This window comes from Tenebrio molitor, chromosome X, assembly GCF_963966145.1.
Source record: "Tenebrio molitor chromosome X, icTenMoli1.1, whole genome shotgun sequence".
NCBI lineage: Eukaryota > Metazoa > Arthropoda > Insecta > Coleoptera > Tenebrionidae > Tenebrio > Tenebrio molitor.
In genome coordinates, this window is record NC_091055.1 from 7,546,537 (window position 1) to 7,570,220 (window position 23,684).

General features: G+C 36.1%; 1 protein-coding gene across 5 annotated transcripts in view; it reads left to right on the forward strand.

Annotated features, from left to right (window-relative positions):
* The window catches only part of trh (trachealess), a 110,771-nt gene that overhangs the window by 69,241 nt on the left and 17,846 nt on the right, over positions 1–23,684 (forward strand). For 2 of the 5 annotated variants that reach the window (XM_069061363.1, XM_069061364.1), the window contains exon 1: positions 21,122–21,340. The exons of 2 other annotated variants lie outside the window; for them this stretch is intronic. In XM_069061363.1, coding sequence (XP_068917464.1) covers positions 21,228–21,340 — 113 coding nt within the window. In that variant the 5' untranslated portion in view covers positions 21,122–21,227. Of the gene's footprint in view, positions 1–21,120; positions 21,398–23,684 lie in introns of those variants that run through there. One more of the 5 variants, XM_069061362.1, reaches the window with a different exon arrangement.

Genomic DNA, 23,684 nt, shown 5'->3' on the forward strand with positions numbered 1-23,684 from the left:
GTTAAGGCACCCTATTGAGAGTTAGTGATTGATGATAAATATTTATTGCTATAGAAAACAAATACTCAGTTCTAAATTATTATGACAAAATATTTTTGCATTTACATTAACGTAAACTATGTATGTACTAGATATACAGGCTGTCCAAGAACTCTGCTTCCCCAAAAAAAAAGAGAGAGTATTTGAACTGCTTCCCCAAAAAAAGAGAGTATTTGGGTAAATGTGATAATACTGATAATCTGAATTTTAAAGAAAAAAAGTTCTATCTCCAACGATAATCGAGAAAAGACATTCTAAACTTAACCAATCAGAGTTGAGCATCATCAAGGTAGGATGACCGCAATTTTGCGTTACCGGAGTGTCGAAGTCAATAATTATTTTTGCTGTCTAGCAACCTGCCCGATTTTTTAGTAATACCTGAGGACGAGCTTCTGGGATTGGTGAAATTGAAAACTTTATAACATGGTTGTGTGAGCTACAGGAAAATTTATTTTACTCATCTTGATGGAGTCTCTTACTGTTTCTTTAAATTTGCAGAAAGCTACTACAGAACTTAGTTCTGCATTGTTTTTTTTTCACTAGAATTACAGCAAACACGACGAACGAATGTGGAAACGTGACAGTACGAGTGTATCCATTTTTAGAAGAAATGCGTTATGTAGTTAGCGGCAAAAATTGAAGGGACAGTTTGAACACAATATGATAATCATTTCTGTCAAGATGGGTTCAACGGGCTGTCGTGGAAGAGAGAACAATGAGTGTTTGGTCCCATTTGCACAAATTGATTTCGACCAAATCTCTAGGTAACCCGGTCCATATTTTGGTTTATAGCCCCAAATTATACGGTCCAAGTTTGTAATTGCTTGACAGCGAGCGGACGACGGTAAGTGACGGCCTAAGGCTGATTACACACCATCGGATCTCACAATCAGAATCGGACGGGATAAAAGACGAGGAGCACGACGGCAACTGGTTGACGGTGGACGTTAATCCAGAAGGGCATCGGCGATCGGTGGCCCACTTCCCGCAATATAGGGGCCCAAGGGCCGACACCCGGTGGCCGAGCAACCGCCCGGCAATATGTTAGCCTCCATAAATCATTGTTAGAATGACTAACAGCCTCCGAAGACGCGTCTCGCAAAACCCCTGGCTCCCGCCCTTCTTTCCAGAAATATGATGTAATTTATATGGAAATGCATCGAAATCTTTGTCATTTGGAGATATGAATGAAAAATTCAGTGTCCTTCTGCGGCCGAATCCTGGGCGGTTGAAGCATGTGTTGGCGCAGATAGCGGCCGCCTACTGATTTGTCAACTTATCTGTCCTCGTTGTTGATTTTGCCTACGAAATGCCATGATTTATGCCGCAGACCTCTCGCCGTCCTCTCCTTTATGAAACATGCCCTGCAATAAATGCGTTCCTGAAAAGCACTTTGTCACTCCGAGTGCGAACTGGAATTCGTCCATCACTCCAGATGCAATGCAAGAAAGAATTCTACAAGCGCGCTCTAATTGCGCCACCCCATTCTTATTCATTCGCATTCTTCGCACACCTCGCAAAATGTGAACCTAATAAGATATGCACGCTGCAGGACCAACAGACAACCCGAGACCAGCCCTCTTCCCGGATAAACTTACGCACTTCGTCATTATCATATCGACACCTCTCCATACATATTAATAACAACACGATTTCACCTCCTCCTCCTCCCCCTCCTCCCTCAGCAAACACGAAAACTCCTGCCGACATAAAACTGCCCAACCAAATCGATTTTCGAACCGTTTTCAAAACCATTCAACCATCTTCAAAAGTTTTTTCTTCTCATCCAGTGGATCAGCAGTAGAGAGCATCTACCATGTTTCTTTCCTATTTGCACAGTATTAACCTGCATCAGTGACTTCAGCTCCTTCAGAAAGAATATTTTACTAATCACCGCCAAAAATGACGTTTCAAGTGAAAATCTATCGATCTACACATAATTAATTTTTTATTAATTTCAGCATCACTACTAAACACAACATGTGTTTCTCGTTAAATTTTGTTATACAGTAGAGCCCCGATTATCCGGGTCCCGGTTATCCGGAAACAAAATCTATTTTAAAAATTCCATTTTATCCGGAATAATTTGTTTCCAAACTCCGTTTAATCCGGAATTGGCCTTGTTCTTTTGTTCATATTTTCAGAAGGAATAAAAATCTAGTATTCGTCTGTTAAAATTCTCAGAATTATTAAATTCATTGTTAAGCCGAACTCCCAACCCCTTAATGTGCTGAATTTGGAGTAGTTATCATTCTTTCAGTGTACGTAAAATACAACATACGTATCATTGAAATCAAAAGTAAACATGGATAAATCGATGTATTCTTTCTTTAATATAAAAACATTACATTAAAATTTCCGGATTATCCGGAATTTCGCTTAATCCGGGAAGGGTCCGGTCCACATTAGGCCGGATAATCGGGGTTCTATTGTATTGCAACGATTCTTACAATTTATAATACTAATTAACAACTGTCCATTTTTCTTATGCGATACAGATGATATTCCAGCAGTTTTTTAGAATTTTTGTCTGTCTGGTTTCTTGTTTGAATCTACTAAACTCAAAAACTAACAAATCGATTTTCTTCAAACAAAGTTGGTTAGAAAGTGAGAACCGTGCTTTGTGTTTTGCACTTTGTTTCTCCACCATGTGACGTTAAGGAGCCGCACAGTAACAAATATGTCGCGGTGTAGTCAGTTCGCCTCGCTGATTTCTGTTTCTTCTATTTTATCCAAGCGGCGTCGTCATGCAGTCGTGCCACCTCATATTTTATGTTTTTTTACACTGCAGACCTGAACATCAAAAGTTAATTTTCAGTTTAATTCTTGTTTTGATTTCTTTGTAGTCTAAAGTACAATTAGTTGTCTGATTTGGGTCGGTCTATCTAGTTATCTAATTTTAATTTTTTGACGGCTTCACGTGCGATTACATCTGTGTTAAGAGCTCTCGTCTTAATGAGGATGTCCTCATTACCACTCTCAAGGAATTTGTGGTCGACTTAAAAAAGTGGAGTTTTGTCAATGTTGGCAAAACTAATCGATGCGCCGAAGGGAAAAAATAGAGGGTGGCGGGTTGCTAATTTAGTAAAGCAAATCTGAATAACGCGGGGAGAGGAAGATCTCTATATCATTTTCTATTAGATACCTTGTGAAGACCGCGCCGCCTTATACATATTGCAATTTGCATGTTAACTAGATACCATCTTCAAATATCGACAGAACAGGGGTATGCAAAGACGGGAAGCTGTTACATTGTCGCGATATCTTGTCAAGACTGGATGATCTGGTCCCGACGAGTTAATCATATACATAACCAACCACTCGACTGGCAAATTATGCATACACTCGCAAAATAAAACGAAAAATATCAAAGCCATTATCATTAATTTTCTCTCATTGTTGACTTGATTACGTCGCCGACACGGTATCTTAAATCGACGCATATGAAAACATTTAGTCGGAGCTAATTTGCATTTAACACCCCCTTTCGGCTGTCACTCATCGTCAGTTAACACCGCATTCAACCCCCGTTTTGTCATACTTCATACTTACTGACTGCGTTCTCATTAAATTGGGCAATGAAGCCCGCACAATTAGCAATATGTTCCCAATTACTCATCTCTGCCAGCTTTCCCTCCTTCGGCGTGTCAATCCCATTTCTGTTATTCACCGAGCGTTCACGTCTGAATATAAAATCGCACATCGGACGTCGTATTGCGACAATTTTAAAAACAAAACATTAAGAAGTTGTCCTGCGGCCGCAGGATGCTGAAACTGCGAGCTCGCGCGGCTCCCTCGAGCGGTCGCGAGCGGAACCACTCGCTTTCGGGGACTGCTTCTAGGTGGCGCCTCGAGCGAAATCCAAAGCTTTGGTCCACACAAAGCTCGCAGCGTTCTCGCACGACACGCAATATTTGTCCCGATACAATTTTAACGATGCCGATTAACCAAAATGACAATAATATTTTGTATTTGACACAAATTCGTTCGATTGTTGCAATTTCGAGCAATTTGATTTGCAGGATTGTTGGCGGTTGTTGCGGAAATTAGACACTAAAATGTCGATTTTAATGTGGATGTAAAAGAGTGAATGATGGCTTTAGAATGAGGTGTTGAGGCGTTTGAGGGGTTGGAGTTTTATTTTTGGGATCTGCCGTATGATTCAGCATTCGCGGAGTGTTCGCAGGTAAATAGGCCGCTATAAGAACCGATCCTCAAGTTTTATGACATACGTTTGCAATCCCTCAAGAGGATAACATATACACACTGCACACTGCTTATTTCGACAATTCGAGATCAAAGAAGATCTACCCTGATTTAGTTTTATTATGCTGCATTTACATATTACAGGATTTACATATGTCGGAGATCCACCTCGAGGAAAGGACAAATTTTTCATCATCAATTGCGCGACGTTATAAACGGATCAGTTTTATTAGTTTAGGTATTTTTGGCACTTGAGAGCAATTTCCGGTTAAGGAAAACTGCCGGAGATTTCTCCAGTGGGTAATACGCATGCATATTTGAAACGAAATTGCCGTTTTAAACCTTCAGTAATTTGAAATTACCGCGAAAAATCATGCATCCGAGGCGAATAAAACAACCCTTTCGTACTTCTTATACCCGAGCGTTATTGTGTGTGAAATTGAAACGTAAATTTAACCCTTAAAAGACAAACAAATGCACTCATTTCGAGTTAATTTTGCATCTTGGAGGACACCGAGAATCTAAAAAGGGGAATCTTCACTCCTTTATGACACTTCGCCGGTCTCATTCTAATCGCTTTTTCGACTCGAATTATCCGCGCTAACCCCACAGTTTGCTCTCAAAACAAAACATCCATTCAGGAAGATTTGCTGGCGTGTCTTCTTTTGATTTGCATCATTTCCAAGGTAGACGCTTCGTGTAATGGAGCACGCGATTTAAGGTTCCCCGGGGTATTTTCAGCGATAATTTAAAAGCTATATTTCCTTAAATAAATTTTTACAGTACATATTTCCTGTCACATGCTCGTTACATTTTATTGTTACAGATTGACTATTTCTGTATGCAAATACAATCTCCTCCTCCCCATTAAGTTCTCCATTTAAGTAGCATAAGTTCGGCGCTCTACACAATTTCCTTTTAAAAACTACGAGTTCCTCGCCCTCTTATTAATTCACCAGAATGTTTCACCTCATGTTAACTGATTTCGATTTAACCGAAACATTCTAATGAAATTCTAATCGTACCGTAATAATGTTGTAAAGGGAGCAAGCACAAGCATCGTAAAGTAAGTATGTGGTTGAGTTGCTCGACACCTTTTATTAAATGATTTGCATTTTAGTACGATACATAGAGAACTAGCGAGATTACAGCAGTTACGTCGTGTTTTGTAGATTTAAATTATCTCGGGGACCCATAAGTGTAGTGAAGCTGAGATGGGGTCCGGATTACATGCATTGCTCGACGTAAGCACACATTATTTCTGCAAAATGACTGCTACTATCTCCCTTACACGGTTTTATTCAAATCCACATTTGATACTTAAACTATCGGTTCGAGCTCGAAAAGCCACTTTGGCGAAATTTGCGGATTGTTCGAATCGATTTTTAGCGGTGTGTATCGAAATTTCTAGTCGGTTTTCGTCCAAAGCGGCCTTTTATCGAGGGGCTGATCAGAATAGGCGCAATTTAATATCAAGTAGTTTATTATATATGAAGATCTGAGGGACAGGAGTTATGTTTTCATTTAAATGGGCAAATAGCCGATAAGGATCAGTCGTTAAAATGAGAAAGTAACGGAGTAAGAGATATATGGCGACAAGCGGGGTTCAGCAGGACCGAACGGAAGACGAAGCTCGAGCAACCCTCGCGTTACCTGATGCCTCGGTGTGATTCATTTGCGGCATTATATCTGTCAAAGCAACATTATCTGATAAGTAATTGTGGAGTTCTTGAAAAAACGCCGCACCTATCAGGATGAAACGTCCTGCGAGTCGTCCTTCCGTGAAAAGTTGTCGTTGCAATTAAACGCCGCCTCCGTCTTACACGGAATTGATTATGGAAAAGAGTCTCCGTTGGAAAGAAGTGCCGGGGTAGATTTATCACTCACGGTCATCATACGTTTGTGATGCAGATTACGGTAATTCCCGTAAGGAATGCGAAAGAGGGTGTCGCCGTGAATCTGGTTAGAAAAAGGGTGGCTGGAACTCACATGGTCATCTTGCTGTTACTCAGGCCTTTAGTTGACCCTCCCGGTTTTCGGACGCTTTAGCTGCAGGCGCGAAACTGCCTCTGGGGATCGGACATTCAATACTGCTCACCACCCAGGAAACCTAATCAGCTACTATTGAGACTGCCATTTCTCGATATGGAATTAATTTATACCAATATCAGCTCGACCTACAATGGCCACGCCGCCCCTCTTCTGCACGCCCATAATAATTAATAAATACCTAAAAGGTGTAATTCGAGGGACTATCAGAAATATCACTTTCAAAGACTAAACCCAGATCACTTAAAATTTTAATTTGTTCCATCAATTCTAGTTTTTATGATTTTTCAATACTGCGATCACTCCGCATGATTAAAAAAAAATTGATATCCCGACTGGCGATGAAAATCAAATGTTTTTGAGCGAGTTGTAGATTGATCCATACAATAATTGTCCAATTAAAGTGGATCCAATCTGTCAATAACAAAATAACATTACTTTTAATTTAATACGCCTTCGTGATTTCAGCATTCACCGCCTTTTTTTAACGTTAATACTCCTTATTGTGCAACAGAAAACATCTTCATTATTACTTGTGTACTCTAAAATTGTTGAAAATGAAGTAGGACTGTTTTCAAGACATTGCAGGATCGAGTGAAAGGAGATCGATTAGAAATTAGTGTAAATAAGTAAATTTGTGAATTATAAACGTCCATTTTCATTGTTTTTTAAATGCTTAATAAACAAAATAAAATATTGTAAAAAGGCTAATTTAATTGATTCTCCGTGTGTGTACGTCAAAATTTTGACATACACCAACAAGCGAAGTTAAGAAACCGTAAAAAACTGTTTTTTTTTAAGTACATAATTCTGTTTGATGTATGTCAACCAATCTCTCGCTGGACAAACTATACAAGCGTCCAGTAATTTTTTCCGTAAAGACTATTTACAAACTTTTATAGCTTTCATCGAATTTGCTAATCATTGTATCAGTTTGGGACAATTTCAAAAAAAGACCGAAGAAACGGGAAGTTGATTTTTTATAGGTAGAATATACAGGGTGATTTTGAAAGTTGTGCAGATATTTTAATCACGAGCTACTGGCTTCATGTAGAACTCGGAAAAAATGTTTAAAACATTCTATGTCAAAAAATACATTTTATAAAACATGATATACAAGGGTGTATTTTTAAAATGTGCCGAAATTTTAACTACGAGTTTGTAGGACAACGTAGAAAACTAAAAGCAATTAAAAAAATTGTAGCTAAAAAAATAAATGTAATTTTAGTTTTTGACATAGAATTTTTCAAATATTTTTTCCGAGTTCTACATGAAGCCAGTAGCTCGTGATTAAAATATCTGCACAACTTTCAAAATCACCCTGTACATACTCTGGAGTTTTCAAAGTTTGATAGATTTGAAGAGCAGAAGTTACATAAATTATATTTAAACAGTAGAAAATATGTAAGAAAGGAAAACAAAAAAGTTGTGAATTTCTATGACGTACACTCAAGTTTGAGGTTCAACCTTGTGGTAAAGTGAATTTGAAACTGAAAAAATGTATGTACAGAGTAAGTGAAAAATCTCTTTAATTATTTACTGAATATGAGATTTACTCTCATATATTTAGAGAAATAGGAAATAACAGTAACAATTTACATCTTAGTGTTTAAATGAAAATTAAGGAAAATCAGCATAATCACGGATCATCAGGCATCTTATCTTTGAAAATTTGTATCACAAATAGCACTGATTTAGCATAATAATAATAATCTTCTCTTTTCTACAGAAAAGCCTACAGGCTAATGTCAACATTTTTTAAAGTAAGGTTCAATTTCATGTTGCCATCATTAACATCTTTATTTACATAAATTATAAAATTAAATTAAATTCATCACCATTGTTAAAATATGTAAATTAAAAAAACAATAAACATAAGATTGTTAGAGAGAATTGAATGTAGGTATTTCAAGAATAAGTCAAAATTTACTAAAAATGTTCGTTTGGAAAAATAATTCTAAAATATGTAGTATGTATATTACTATACGCGTTTAATAAAACGCTTTATTATCACATGAGTGCTGTAATGGAACGAGTGTGATAATACATCTTATTAAACGAGTGTAATATAGGTACTTTTCCTGTTCGTTTCCCGAGATACATGAAAAGTGGTATATAACTAAAGATATGTATATACCTAACTAACTTGATATCTGTCAAAGATAACCTCAAAATTTAGAATTAATTAATGTTTTTTAAGACTTGGCCCAAACAAACACGAAAAACGTTATTCAACATTCTTGCGCTGTCACTTTTCGGGTATTCGGCCTGTTTTGCAACGCTCGGCTACCGCCTCGTGCTTCAAATTTCGGCCTCATACCTGAAAAGCAATCTGACAGCGCTACTGATATGAAAATAACTATTGATCTATTTTGCTTTACTAATTTGAAAATAATCTACTAATTGTAAATTACTATCTAGTGATCAGTTGTTTTGTAATTTGTAATGCATGCTAAAATAAATTGGCATAAGATTTTTATAATTTATTGTTGTACGGTGGTTGTACGTTTTTCACAAAAATGTAAGGTTATATTTACTAAATTTACTTCGTAGCTTCGCACTTTACCTTGATGCGTGACGTGAAACCTGAAACGGCTGATCTTGCCAATATAACAAAGCTAAAAGTTACCAAAAACAGTCTATGATTTTTAAACTGTTTTCGATATACCTACATATGTAGTAATGAACCCATTAGTAATGCAAAGTTGTTGAACTATTTATTATTTCGAAACGTGTTAATCGGATGCAGCGACCTTATTCTGTCAGTACTGACGCACAAAACCAGTATGAGTTTGAAAACATTTGAATAAACTGATAATTTTTAATAATGAGTGACCACTTGAAAAGTATTTTTTTCTTTTGAGAAAATCAGAATTATTGGAAATATCGAGTTTCGATTTACATCGATACATCATATATCGATAAAAATCGTGAACGTTGGTTGCTGCAGACGGAGTGACGGCAGTCGCTCCCTTGATCAGATTCCCCAGAAACTGGGCTCTTGTTTACAGTCCCGTTGAAACCGTTATAATTATTGCAGTCTAAATTTGTTTTTCGAACTACCTGTCAGAAGATTCGGGGTAGCTGCACACAAGACAAGACGAGACAAGATTTTATCTGTCACCACTTTAGGGAATAGAGTTATCGTATTTAAAATATGTTTATTCGTTTTGTCTTATCTGGCAGCAAAAAATTTGAAACGTGTAATATTTGTGAGGGTTGACCTGTGGCGGGGTGTGAGTGTGCGTGTAGATGAAACGGAATGATTTGACGATGAGTTATATTAGTCATTGTTGAAGTTAGTGCAGAAATTTCATTTCAGAAAAAGAATTCCCCGAAACTGGTGTCCTAAATATCTAGCAAATTACATTTGTGAGGTTTTTATCGTGGCGAACTGTATACTGTATTGTTAATGAAGTTGGGCGAGAACGTTTCACTGTTTCCTATTTAGTTCCAGTTTTCTTTCTTCCGTTTTCTTCGGCACGCTCACTCTATCGTACAGTTCGCATCTTGTAAAACATTTTTCACTTGCTTTATCGAGATTTTAATTAAAAAATCATTATGAATTATAATCTTGGATCGTGTCAGGACTCCGTGATTAATGAACCCAGACAAACTCGCTTGTTTATTACCTCGCCATTTATAAAATATTCTCTGAAAATATTTATCTCGCGCCATATATCTTAACAAATATCTAAATTATAAGCGAACTTGATCGTTTATTATGATGTTATCCATTTCTGGTCCGATTCCGGTCGACTCTTTGTCGTCCAAATCTGGTGGCGGGGTGCAAATGCTGTAAGGAGCCTCCTGACATCTTGTCTTTATCTCCAGTGAATATCACTGCGTCATATTTTTGCAAGTTATATACGACCGGGTCTCGAGGGTGGTGTAGTTGAGCAAACAAATTCATTATAAGAGTGCGACATTAATATCTAGACTTTTGTTAATTCATTTTTATTATCATCGGAGGAGTAGTGATAGTAGTTAATCGCGAACCCTCCGGTGCTATATAAATATTCCCGTCGTGTCTTCAAACGGAGATAAGTTTTGTGCAGTAGCACGTACATCAACCCAACAGTCCGGCTCTTTCCATCCCTTTTTTCAGACCTTTTCGCCTTGTCATTGTTTTATTTTTCCTGTAAGGTTCTAAATTATTTTGTGCAACGTCGATAAAGGCTCAGCTCACTCGTCCAGACTCCGGAAAGCGATTCTGACTGTAAAACAAAAACCCGACACTGCAAAACTCTTTCTCCTATAATTAGCCACTAGGTATTGATCGGTGGTGAAATATGACTTGTCCCGATAGTGGAACGATTAGAGTTGAAATTCTTTTATCAAAAACATATGTCGAGACGTCTTTTAAAATGCAATTTTGTGAGATAATGCGAATAAGCACGACCCCAATATTAAAGAAATGGGGGGCGACAAAAACAAATGTGAATTACATTACGTATTCATTCGAGCGGATGGAGCGACGAGGAACGTATCGCTTTCTCGTTCTTCCATCAAGATTCGACTGCTCCTCGCTAATAAAACTATTTATGACAGATTTGTTAAATTACTACCTTATGCGAACATGAATGGGCGAACAAATAAGCTACGATTTGCGCTCAGAGGGTGCAACACTACCCCACGCGAAATTCGCGTCGATTATGATGACGCCGGTGGTAGAAGTCAATCGCATCAGGTAAGATGTCAATATATAATATTAGCCCCACGTCCTCTGATGGGCCGATCAATCACCCCCGCTACGCTGGGGTTGAACGAGATTTCGACGTACATTTCGATTGTGGTATGTATTGGTTATTTCACAGAGCATTGCTCTCATTGCATTTTCTGCAGAAAATGCGCGCCCTCGCAAAATAGACTGTCCATCACCCGGTCCATCAATTTTGTGCAAATGACACCCGATGTGCTCGATTACGTGAACCGATTCCAAAATCGACAATTAATTTATGCCAGATATATTTAATATCGCGACAGAAAGGGCGAACACGGTTACAGTCTTAATACACCGTAATACTTCCGTGTAATTTCCGGTTAAGTAAAGGGTGAAAGGCGAGGGTTTCTTAGCTACTTGGGGCTACTTCCGTCTAATCTATGTTCATCACTCCGAATTAAAGACGTATTAACACATCGATCGCGAGCGTAAAAACTTGATTGTTAATTAATGGACCGGAGAGACGGAGCAGTTTTACGAGTGGAGCTGATTAATTAAAATGCGATTAAAGAGAAGAAGGCGCCGCCGGTGGCTTCTAATTGTGTAATGATGAAGAAAACGAGAGATTGATCAACTTATGGTTTTAAAAATGAAACTTGAAGGGAGTTTTCTCCACATTATTTTCTTCCCCTCGTTACAGTTTCACTGTCACGCATAATTGGAAAGACAAATGTAATTATAATCGTTTAATGAGAAGAGGGAATAAAGACAAGATGCCACTTGAGAAAATTGGAGGGCTCAGACACAGTTTGTGCCATGTTTACACCATACCGAAATTAATGCCGTGCAAGACGTGGAATCTTAAATCGATTTTCGGTGCTGATATCTAATGTGATTAATCGCTGTTTTCCTCAGACCAATATGGTGAAGAGCATCCACGTTAACTAAAATTATTCACGCCCGTTTGTTACGTCGACTTATAACTTATTTTCATTTAATACAAACAATCTACTCATAAATATTATTTTTGAAAATTTCTTTTCCGTTAGAAAATTATGCAACTTAACAGAGTACGGTTCCTCTTTTGTTACTGTCGAATAGTTTCAAAAAAGATTAAAAAATCACCCAAATCAATTCTGTTCTGTTCCTGATCATGTATTTTATTTTTTTTATTTTAACAGTTGCAGTTTTTCTGATTTCCACATTTTAAAAGTCAGCACTACTAACATTGATGTTATTTTAAATTTTTTAGTAAAGGGGTTTGTAAAGAATTTTGTAAAAAAACAAAACAAATCGTTCCCACAAACTAAAATTAAAGAAAAGAGTAGTGTCAATAAAAATTTATCACAATTATTTAAAATAATTGACTTATACATATTGTAAAATTACAAGTATAAAGTCGTGAAAAAAATATCAAGTATGTATGTATTAATATGTAATAATAATATTGATCAGAGAAGTTGAGCAGTCTTAGGCGCGGTCAGTGTTTGGATGGGTGGCCGCAGGAAGAAACCGCGTTCTATTGTATAACTTAAATACTTCATAGATTCATTACTTTAAATATTGTTGTTTGTAATCCATAATCCAGTGTGGACAAACTCTGATAAGGAATTGGCCAATAGCAAAGTAAATGACGTTATAAAAAATAGTGTTTTCACGGGAATTATCATTGCTTGATAGAAATATCCTTAATGATACTCGTAAATATATCCGGCCTCGATGCCGTGCCTTTTTATATTAAGACGTAACAAGAGTCAACTTTTATTTTAGAAATGTTATAATTTAAATATTATTCAAACATATTTACGACATTTTAATTTTTGATTAAACTTAATATGTACTTTATGATTATCTGTAGAATTATTGTCCTGTAATTATACAGAGATAACGCAATGAATTATAGCTAATGATTCAAGTTTTACCGCCCGCACGATTAACCCTATTAAAAAATTAGTAAAAATTACGAAACTTTAGGGTTACATTCCCTTCATATAAGGCTTCAAACGTGTGCAATCAATTTTCCCGTATCAATTCATTCAGAGCCATAAAATTTAAAAAAATGATTTTGACCAAAAATTTTTTTTTTCCGTCGATTGATATACCGTACGATCAACAATTATTTGAGATTTTGGACGTACCTATGTCCAAATCTAGACGTTCAGATGCTCTGGACGCATGGAAGTATTTTTGGTTGCATACACCTGTTTCAATTTATATTTGGAAATTTTTGTTGAAACTCGGTCAAACAGGTGGTAACAGCGTTGTATGTCCATTCTACGTTATTGAAAACGCAATTACGAAAGTAAGATTCAACGATGAATATTTTATGTTCTGAAGCAAAAACCATTTTTGTGTTAAAATTTGATTAATAGTGACAGTTGTTTGACGTTTATTAGCTGAGTTAGCAAAGATACGAAAAATCTGACACTGTGAAAGTCATAGCCGCCCCTTATCTAAGTAATTTTTGATCGCACGGTATAAATACGTATCAGAAAAAAATTGTCGAAAATGTTTTAATAAAAACCGTCTTCAAACATTTTTTAAAATTCGGGTATTGACTTTTTTTCAACAAACATTTTTCAGCGAGACCAATACGATTGATACTTTATCTTCTATCATAACATTATACAGGATGCAGTTTAATAATTAGATATAGTTCAGGACTAATTAAAGAATTTTGATCAACTTTTATCTTGGCGCCTCTTTAGATAATTTCCAAAGACATGTTCTGTATTTACTTTGCTTAGTAATCAATTAATCGCAAATTAGAACTTCCGTAAAAAAATGTAATGACATATATCTAAGTTTAATAACATTCCTTGTTTGTGAAAACTGACTACATACTCTCATTATCAACTTATAAAAGTGATCAGTGTATACTTTATATTCAAGTAATAAGTACAAAAAAACCTGATATCCACACGTTGATTGAAAATTAGATAGATTATAGTAAATGCTGCCACCAATAATATGATTTCATCTCGTTTAACAGGTGGTTTTCTACCTAGTGGTATGCAATTTATTCAAGTGTATGTGTGCAATTATTCTAAAAAACTTTAATGAACCGCTACTTAATCAATTATGTGTCTACGTTAGCCTTTAGTAACGAACACATTATATTACAGTGTTTACGAGTTGCTTGAGTAATGACGTAGAAAAATATAGAACAATAATTCAAAAATTATAATTTCCATAGAAGCAGCAGTAGAAATAGTATTGCAAATTTTTCAAATCGAGTCTAACAATTCCTGATTTTGAATTGTTCCCCTAACTTCCACTTTGAGATTTTTCTCGATCGATTGGAGATTTGTGTCGTCTGTCAATCGGGGGCAATAATTTCGTAGATAGTGGGGTTATGGGTTGGGGCCAGCTCGATCTAATGAACTTTATGATTACTGCGTATTTACCTACTTACACACGTCGGGTGGAACTGGGGGAAAGGACATGAGCAATCATCTGGTTGAGAGAGAAATTAACTGCAACCCTCTTTATCTGTCAATATTGCCTGGGAGTGGTAAAATTTAGACAATAATTAATTCGGCGCGATTGTTCGCCTTTTCTGGGTGACGGGACTGAAGTCTCGAAACCCGTAGCGAAATTAAACAGTTCTCGGTATCAACCGACCCGTCTTATCTCACGTATCACCATAATTATCGTCGTACTAATCAGGACAAATAATAAAAGAACATGCGAGCGCGCATACTAAATAAGATGGCTTACGTACAGAGTCAGTCATATATGAAGTCGGTGGTGCAGCCACACATCCGAGGGATGCAACGGCCGGGGCGGCTGCTGGGGCTATAAAGTACGCGCTTGAGAATAGATAAGGTTATCTGAGGACCACTAATTGAAAGCTAATTGAGCAACTCTCGCAGTTAGAAGAGAATGAACGCTGGCCTCTGGCGTAATGCAGATTTAGTGGCCCGTGTGTGGCACAACTTACTGCCCCCGGGTCTTGATAAAGTGCTAGTTACTATCGAAATTACCGCAGCGATCCAATTGTCTGAAGATTTAACCGTTTCACAAATTACCCGTTTTTGCAGTTAATTTCACTTCAACCGATTTACTGCACCCCAAAACCCCAATCGCGAGAACTTGCACCAATGTGACCACCAAACAGACATTATAACCAAACAGACAACCCTTAATTATACTTCACCAAATAAATCTCCGAATGACTCCTATCACATACTCCCTACCAAGATTTACGACTTAGTATCTTGTAGGTAACAACTATCTCTGCTAAAATATGTATTTTGCAACTACAAGAAATTGAATTTGCTCCAATAGCATCTGATTCTTTCATCACTTGGTTATTTAGATATTATTATTTCAACAAAATTTGTATTTAAAACATTTTAGTACGTATTTGTTTCAGATATATCGGGTGTTCATTTAAATTTCTCTTCAAAGTTGGCGTTGATGAGTCGATTGTAAACGCACCACTCGTCAGTCTACAGAGTAAAAACACAAACAATGCAAAAAGTGAGGTTAGATTTAAAGAACTGATCCGTGATCCGTAATCCGTGGTGCGTTCACAATGGATCCTTCAACGCCAACTTTGAGGAGAAATTTAAATGAACACCCGATAGTTCCCATCATAGTTATACAGTAGAGTCAGGATTTAGAGAACTCATTTATTACGATCTTCCGGTTATAGCGTACCACTTCAAAAGTCCCAAATTGAAGTCCATAAGACACCATAGATTTTTGTTTGATTATGTCTACAGCGCACACTAAAATAAGATTTAACTTCACAGGAGATCCTTTATAGCGAACTCGAATAAAAATTTGTCCAACATATTACGCACCTGGATGACCATCTTTAACCAACGAGAATTGGATGATAGCATTTGTGACAGGTTTGCGAAGACCAGTTACCGGTGATTTCAGTGAAAGAAGCTTTTCATATTCCTAGATGGTGCTACGAAACATATTGGACAGTTTGACCAAGGTTGAAAATGATCTTGTCGTCATAAATTTCAACTAATACTTAGGTTAAAAAAACAAAACAAAAAAAAATATTATTGGTTCTATGCGTTTTTTTCTAAGAATGACTTTTTGGAACAAGTTCATCTTGGAGGAACTCTGCCTCCCAGAGGCATTTGTACATGCGCGGAAAGTTATTCTTGCTTTTTCCACTTTTCGTCCTGGAACTGTTTTCTCCGAAAAAGAGACAAACGTTTTCTCTGGAAGGCATTTCCAAAAGGCCGGTTTCATCGGCGTTATAAATTTGGTCTTTGGAAAGACCCATTTTTTCAATTTTCTGTTGTAAGGCATTTTTAAAAGGCTCTACTCCTTCAACATTTGAAGAAAGTTTTTCCCAGAAATTGTTAGTGAATGTATACCAAATATTTTTTTGAAGTTCTGAAGCCATCCTTGGCTGTTATTAAAATTTCTGCTTTGCTTTAAAATACCATGCGTATAATGCTGCCTCCATTTTGAGAAGTTCTGCCTTTTTTATTCGTTTTTGTTTATTTATACCCGAAAATGAATTTTTGAGAGCCTTAAAAATGTGTTCTTTCTTCTTTCGAATGCCACATATAGTAGATTTAGCAACACTATAATCGCGAAAAAAGGCAGTGACGCTAGACCCTTTATCAAGCTTTCTTATGATCTCACCTTAATTGTTAATGTAAGTGTTTTCATCTTTAGACAGACACTATACGATTACATAGGTACGTCTAATATCACAAAAATCCGAACTGAAATGAATCCGTACAGATTTGCAGAAACATAATCTATGGAGGTTAGCGGCTGTTACTTGAAATTACAAGAAATGGTACAAGAGAATTCCGAGAAATATAAAAAATAAAAAAGTGTTTTTGTTTTGTTCACCTTATAGAATACTCTGTAGAAAATTTTGAGTGTTCACCTTACCGAGGTGTTCACCTTATCGCGACTCTACTGTAACTTTGAAGGAGTAGGTACATATTTAGTTTGGATCAATTAACCTGTCAGTAAGTCGTCACAACTACCACGAAAAAATAAACATACCAGTATCCATGGGTTGCACGTAGGGGGTAATTACACAGACCGGGACCCCCTATAGTTGTCGATCATTTGAGTTGAACAAACTGTTGGCAATAAATAATGTAATGAGGGTAATAGAAGAGAAATCAAGTGCAACGTAAAATTTGCATAGGAGCCGAGTCTTGGCCGAACACAGAGGGCTACTAAGAAACCGTTGGCAGTAGAGGTCGAAGATCAGGGTGGCGATAGGGTGTATTGGAACCCCATTATCGATTAGAGCTGAACTGTTCGTATGGAGTTTATTCAATAGGATTCGTTAGGGCCAATTTAAGGTTACTATTTTCTCGATAAATAATAACATGGGTCGTGCTGTACACCAAAAGAGCCTGGCACGAGTCAATTTAGCGTGATTGCTGTTGAGCCGAAAATTTGAGTTATTTGAGACGACAGAATAAAATACTGTTTAGTTAATTTTTAGAGGAGCGCGTATCTATCTTCTACTGAATTAGCAATGTCGGAAGGGGATATCAGATCATCAACAGACCGTTCTAACAGGAACAGTAGCAAATGAAGACCAGAAACAGGGGTTTGTCGGGGTTCTTGTTACGCGCGTAATTAGAATATCTTAATTTGTATCTCAGCTATCGGCTTGACCCTCGCTTTAATATATTCCATGACTTTTAATTTATCTAGTTGTGGTAGTGAATGTCGCCACTAAAAACGTTTTCGGACCGAATACCCCGAAGTCCAATAGAAAATAATCAACTTTCTTTTATTTGCTAATTTATATGCATTGCTCAACCGCGCTCACATCAGACTCAAGAAAATCATCCAATAATGGAAAAATGCAAAACATTCCTAAATTAAACCATACAGCAAAAAATCTATTAATTAAAAAATTTACGTTCATTAATTTTTCATTGTTTTCATAATTTTATAAATTAATTTCCAAGTACATATCATCATTACACATACCTACCTACTTGGGAAAGTTAGTAAATTCTTTTGTTTATTTAATTTAAAGGGTAGTTAATATGTATTTTAATTTGATTAATAACAATAAATAATTTTTTCAACTTCGGTGTCACGAGCGACACCGAAAACAGTTTCACAAAGATCAATTTTATAGCATCGTTTCTAGTGATTATTGAATGTGGGGTTGGTATTGATAGTAAATTTCCGTGTTAAATGTGATGTCCTTTGAACCTGAATCCATGTTTTGGATCAAAATAAACTATTAAAGGGGTAGATTTGTAACAACATTTGGGAGACAATTTGAAATTTAATTTTCAATGCTTCGTCAATACCAAACAAATTCCATTAAAATAAATGTCACCAGATAATTATTTTATATTTAAAAATAATTGAAAAAATAAAAAATAATGAAGCCGAAGTACAAAAAATACACTCGTTTCACAAGACATGTTGTCGAACTCGTTCCTTTAGATTTAGAGCACTCCTCACTGCGTTCGTCGTGCTCTAAACCCTCTCGTTCGACTGTCTTATGCAACTCGTATAACAATATACTATTTTAAAATCATTTTTTATATTAGTACCTATTTCAAAAATTTCGAAATATGTTCTGTTTAAATAAGGGAGTTACAAGTACCTATGTTCATTTCGAGTTAAAAATGTTACAATTGTGCAAAAAATAACATTCCTATTTACATAAGTAAATACGCCAGCAAAAAATCTCAGGTTTTATCATTTTTATTTCAGAATTTTGAAAAAGAATATTTGGAGTGAATAAGTTTTTCCAGCTACATACCCTGTACAAATTGAAAATTCCAGTTAAATATGGTTATTGTACCATATATGGTGAATTCATTTAAATTTATCCTCAAAGTTGGCGTTGAAGAGTCGATTGTGGACGCACTACCATTATGGATCACCGATCAGCTCTTTAAATTTTACGTTTTCACACAAGTGGTGCATTCACAATCGACTCTTCAAGGCCAACTTTGAGGATAAATTTAAATGAACGCACGATTTGTATTTTTGAAATGTTGCTTTGGCAAAGCTAATGCTTAAATTAAGACACTGGCGTGCACAATAGTCATTTTGAAATTTATCGTTAATTAAAATTTTCTAAAATAATAAACGTTGCTAAAGAAAGAACATTTTCTCTAATCACTTTTACATGTTTCTTAAAATACATATACTTATCTTTTTTTTTTCTTTTTTCTATTACTAAACATGGAATTCGCATCAAAATAATCAACATTTTGTATTGCCATTATATGAAAAAACGTCACAACATTTTATAGTCACTTGATATAGTTATGTGGTTAATTAGGCATATCAATTCTTGTAGGTACATATTATTAAAGTAGAAAATCATCTGGAAATTGATGAATATCATTAGGCATTATTATTAAAATGGTATTTCTTGCAAATGCAACAAAATATTAATTTCTACTTTTCAAGACTTCTGTTGTCCTTACGATAATTAGGAATTAAATATCGTATCGAAAGTATATATTTAAGTAATTCATAATATATACCCCGCATGTTATTTAATTAACGACATGATTACCGGGTGCGAAACAAACATAAAATATTAAGGGTGTAATTATGTTAATATGTATTTGTGGCAGCTAAAACAGGTGTAAATGGCATGTAATGTAAATTAATATCACATCTAATCGAAGTTGTTACAACACCTATTCAACTAAACGAAACAAAAATATGTGAGCCTTGATTTTTCAGATTTTTGTATAATTTAAAATTGTTTTATCATAGGTATCTAGGTACAAATAAAAATACAAGTCTTAAACGTAAACCTCCTATCTTATTAATTGTGCTTACATATAAAAAAAAAAACTTGTAACTATGTACTAATAAACAATGTTACAACAGATGCTGAAAGTGTTCACCATTTTGTTCTAAGCACAAACGGGCCCTTCGTTTGACTCCACTGATAGCATTTTTTAACATTAATTTATACACAAATAAGTGTATAGATTCAAAAAGACCTATGACTTCAGTTCCAGCGCCAACTTTAATAACAAATTCAATGGATCGCTCGAATCTAACAATTTAGAATTCTTAAATATTTTAAATGGTTTAATTTTGATAGATAAAATGAATTTTATTTCTAAAGTTAAATAGTATGAGTATACATATATAACGTGTTTCACGTAAGAGTACTAGCCTGACGAAGTTTAAACGCAACACAAAATACATTTGACAAAAACTAGATTCATAAAAAATTATAAACTGTAGTTTTAGACATCCCTAACTAACAATCGCTGGAGAGCTTTTCCGCAAATGTGTGAACAAGGGGAAATCTAAAAATCTTCAGGGATGTTCAAACTACTTTTAGTCCAAATATGGTTTATTACACCTAGTTATTCATGAAAATTAAATATTGGGTTGCATTTTGAGTTCGTCAGCTACCAATAAATGAATATCTATCGTTAGAAATACATACATGATATTTATTAAAATAACAGTGGCTCTAAAACTGAGCCTTGCGTCACCCTAGATAAATCGTGGTCGTTGTTTGAATGAGATCAGTTAAAGAGATCAATTAAGAAAAAAAGAGATCGGTGTCGATGATCGATGAGTTGAAGCATGTAAATTAAATTTCCCTATCATTTTTACGAGATGTTATCCAATTTCGATATTACAAGCTGTTTAAGTTATCGAGTGCGGAAAGCTGAACCGTTTTTTTTATCGATGAACTGGAGGTGTCATAAAACGGGAATAATTCAGGCATGACGGCCTCCAGTGTCGTGCGTGTCCACGGCAAATATTTGGCATAGAAGGCATAGAGAGCATACCCGAGTCCGAGTCATGCAGTCAATCGGACCATCCGCAGTTAATCAGTGCAGATCGTTCCGGTTGTTGCGCATCGTCCGACCGGGATGCAGCTGTAGTAATGATTTTTTGCGGGGGGGCGTTTAGCCCAGTTAGGATAGGGCGAAGGAATTTGCGGCGATGAGACAATGAGACCGACATAAAGCAGAGAGCGGCGCACCGCCGCTGCATCTCATAGATTAGCCGATATAGCGGCGAGGTTTCGGCGGTGGTGTATTGGCTACTTGTTGATACTCGGCCGGCGATAGCGTGGCGACGGCGTGGGGGCGGCGAATGGCCTCGCGGTAAATAGCACAGCTGCGTGGCCGCGGCCAACCAGCGCCGCTCGCCCCGCCCGCTCACGCCCACCTCTCCGTCACTCGTTACTACTAGTCATTAGTCACTTGTTGGTAGTAACGGCAATAGCTTAGCACCGGTCTTCCGCGGCCACTGCGACCTCGTGTGCTGTGTGGTGCTGTGGGTGATTGCTTCCATCATGCTGCCTTACCAGGCGGTCGCCATGGACTACGCCGTCTCCTCGGGCTTCCAGAGGCACCAAGCTCCCATCGGCATCGGAGTCAACATCAACCCGGCTTTCACCCACTCCTGGTTCGTACCAGCGGATATGTGTGTCTCCTACAAACAGACTCCTCTCCTCGAACCAGGGCATGTCAACTTATATTTTCTGATTAAACACCTAAAACTCGCCAAACCACACCGCGTAGTCTAGTCGCCCCCGGCCCCAAAAATACACTCTCACACGGTATTCAACGCCCCCGCCAGATTCAGTAGCTGAGAATTTTATATGGCCAGCTATAAATTGCAGAATTTTAACCTGCACCCCCAACCCCTTACTTTTGTACATATGAAACCGACATGTATGCTATTCGAATCGGTTGTAGAACTTTTTTGGCTCTCCTTCTGATTCGCTATTTTGATGACCAACAACAATGTTGACAACGGTATGTTATTAAAATATAAGAATTTTTCCAATCAAACAACAGACCAAATCTATAGAACGTAACGAACTTGTGTACGTTATGGGATTCCCCCGTTCTCTAGCACTGTTCCCCGAAAATTAACGACGTTTGACTTACAAAAACCTTTCTTTGTCTTTTCTTGCACAAAATGTGCTGATCACATGCCGCTAGGTGATATCCATATACCACAAGACAAGTGTCAGCTGAATATCAATTAGGAACAGACCAAATAAGCCGACATATCATTTATATTTGGAGGCAATTATATATACTTATTTGTAGTTGCAGACATTTTCCTTTAAAGTATGTAATAAATCATACTTAATCAACGAATTTATTAGGTACCTACCGGTGATTAAGATGGACTAAATTATTACGATAAGAATTTACAGTTCTGCTAAGTCCTGTATCTCAAGTTACTTGTTTGCTGATTTTGCAAAGTAAGGATATTTTGCAATGTTCAGTTATTGATAATCCTAATGACATTTTTTACCCAAAATCTTTGTCTCATTTTAATGATCTACCTAATTTGCAATGGTCACTTATTTCTACTTACCTAGATTACAGACAACTTGATAATATTATGTGTCTATAGCTATATAGGAAAAAAACCTACCTACTCTTTCAGAGAGCATTATTTTATTTTATTCATTTTGTGTTTAGTATGTTCTAATAAAAAAGTACCACTTCTTTTCGATTTCATTCAATTAGACTGATCACAACAGAAAGTTTTTTTTTCTAGAATTAACGTGTAAAACAGGGAAAAAGAAAATTAATTAAAAAAGTAAGTATGTATGTACATACCTACATAATGTCATCATGTGTTCAGTTGAAAAGTTCATCGAATTGGCTTTGATCTTTGTTACTATCTTTATCTAACCAACTTAATTTACCATGTTATTGTCTCTTAAAAAATAAAGTCAAAGCCAATTCGATGAACTTTTCAATTGAACACCTGTTATATGATGTCGAAAAAAAATTGCGATGGTTGAAAAATGTTTGCTTGAGATCTCCATGTGTGATCAACTGATCAGCCAGTATTGTGCATTAACATAACGTAATGCAGGATAGGGGTGTTATGATACCCGGTAATCCCACGATATATTGTGGTCCCTAAATCACATCGCCAAGAACGGCTAAAAAGAAACTAGAAGTAATATTTCTATATACCCTAAAATTTATGATGTATTATTCAAAGATTTCGTTTTTTGAAATAGAATAAATTTATTGTCTGAAATCTGCCTCTATAGCAGTCACCAAAACAACACATACAATTTCTTTTTGAATATCAAAATATATTATTTGTTCCAGTAGATAAAAAATTATATAATCAGAAACCTCTAATCAAAAATTTTATTTCCTATGTATAGAATACAAAGAATTTTAACTCAAATTTTGTATTTTATTACTGACAGATTTTTTAATCAGTCATCATTACTGATGACTAGTAGTAATGCTTTATTTGCCCTACAGGCTTTCAGATTCCTGCATACTTACATATCTAAAAAAAAATACAATTCCAAAAGACAAAAAATTAAAAACTACTCTAAAACAAAACAAAAATTTAGTACATATTTGAATAGAATTTTTTTAAATGTTTCCATATTGCATTTAGATATACATACCTATTGTGTGGAAGGTAACTTAGCACTGGATTTACTTTGGGAAGGTGTATCTATCAATTGCTACAATTTCAAAAATTCTTGTGTTAGGTATTATTTATAACTAAATATGTATGTAAAAGAATTAATTAGCTACTTAGCCACTAAGCAAAGCATGTTAATAGAGCTGCCGCTGTAGTGTATAGGGCGTTCTGTTAGAATCAGAAAATAATGACTAGAATTTCTTCTGCTTGGCAAAAATATTAACATAATGAATTTTTTATTAACCACCTAACATACAAAAATCTATTCTTTTCTTGCAATCTTTGAAAAAAATAGATCCTTTTGTAGACAGGTCGCCAATTGTACCTA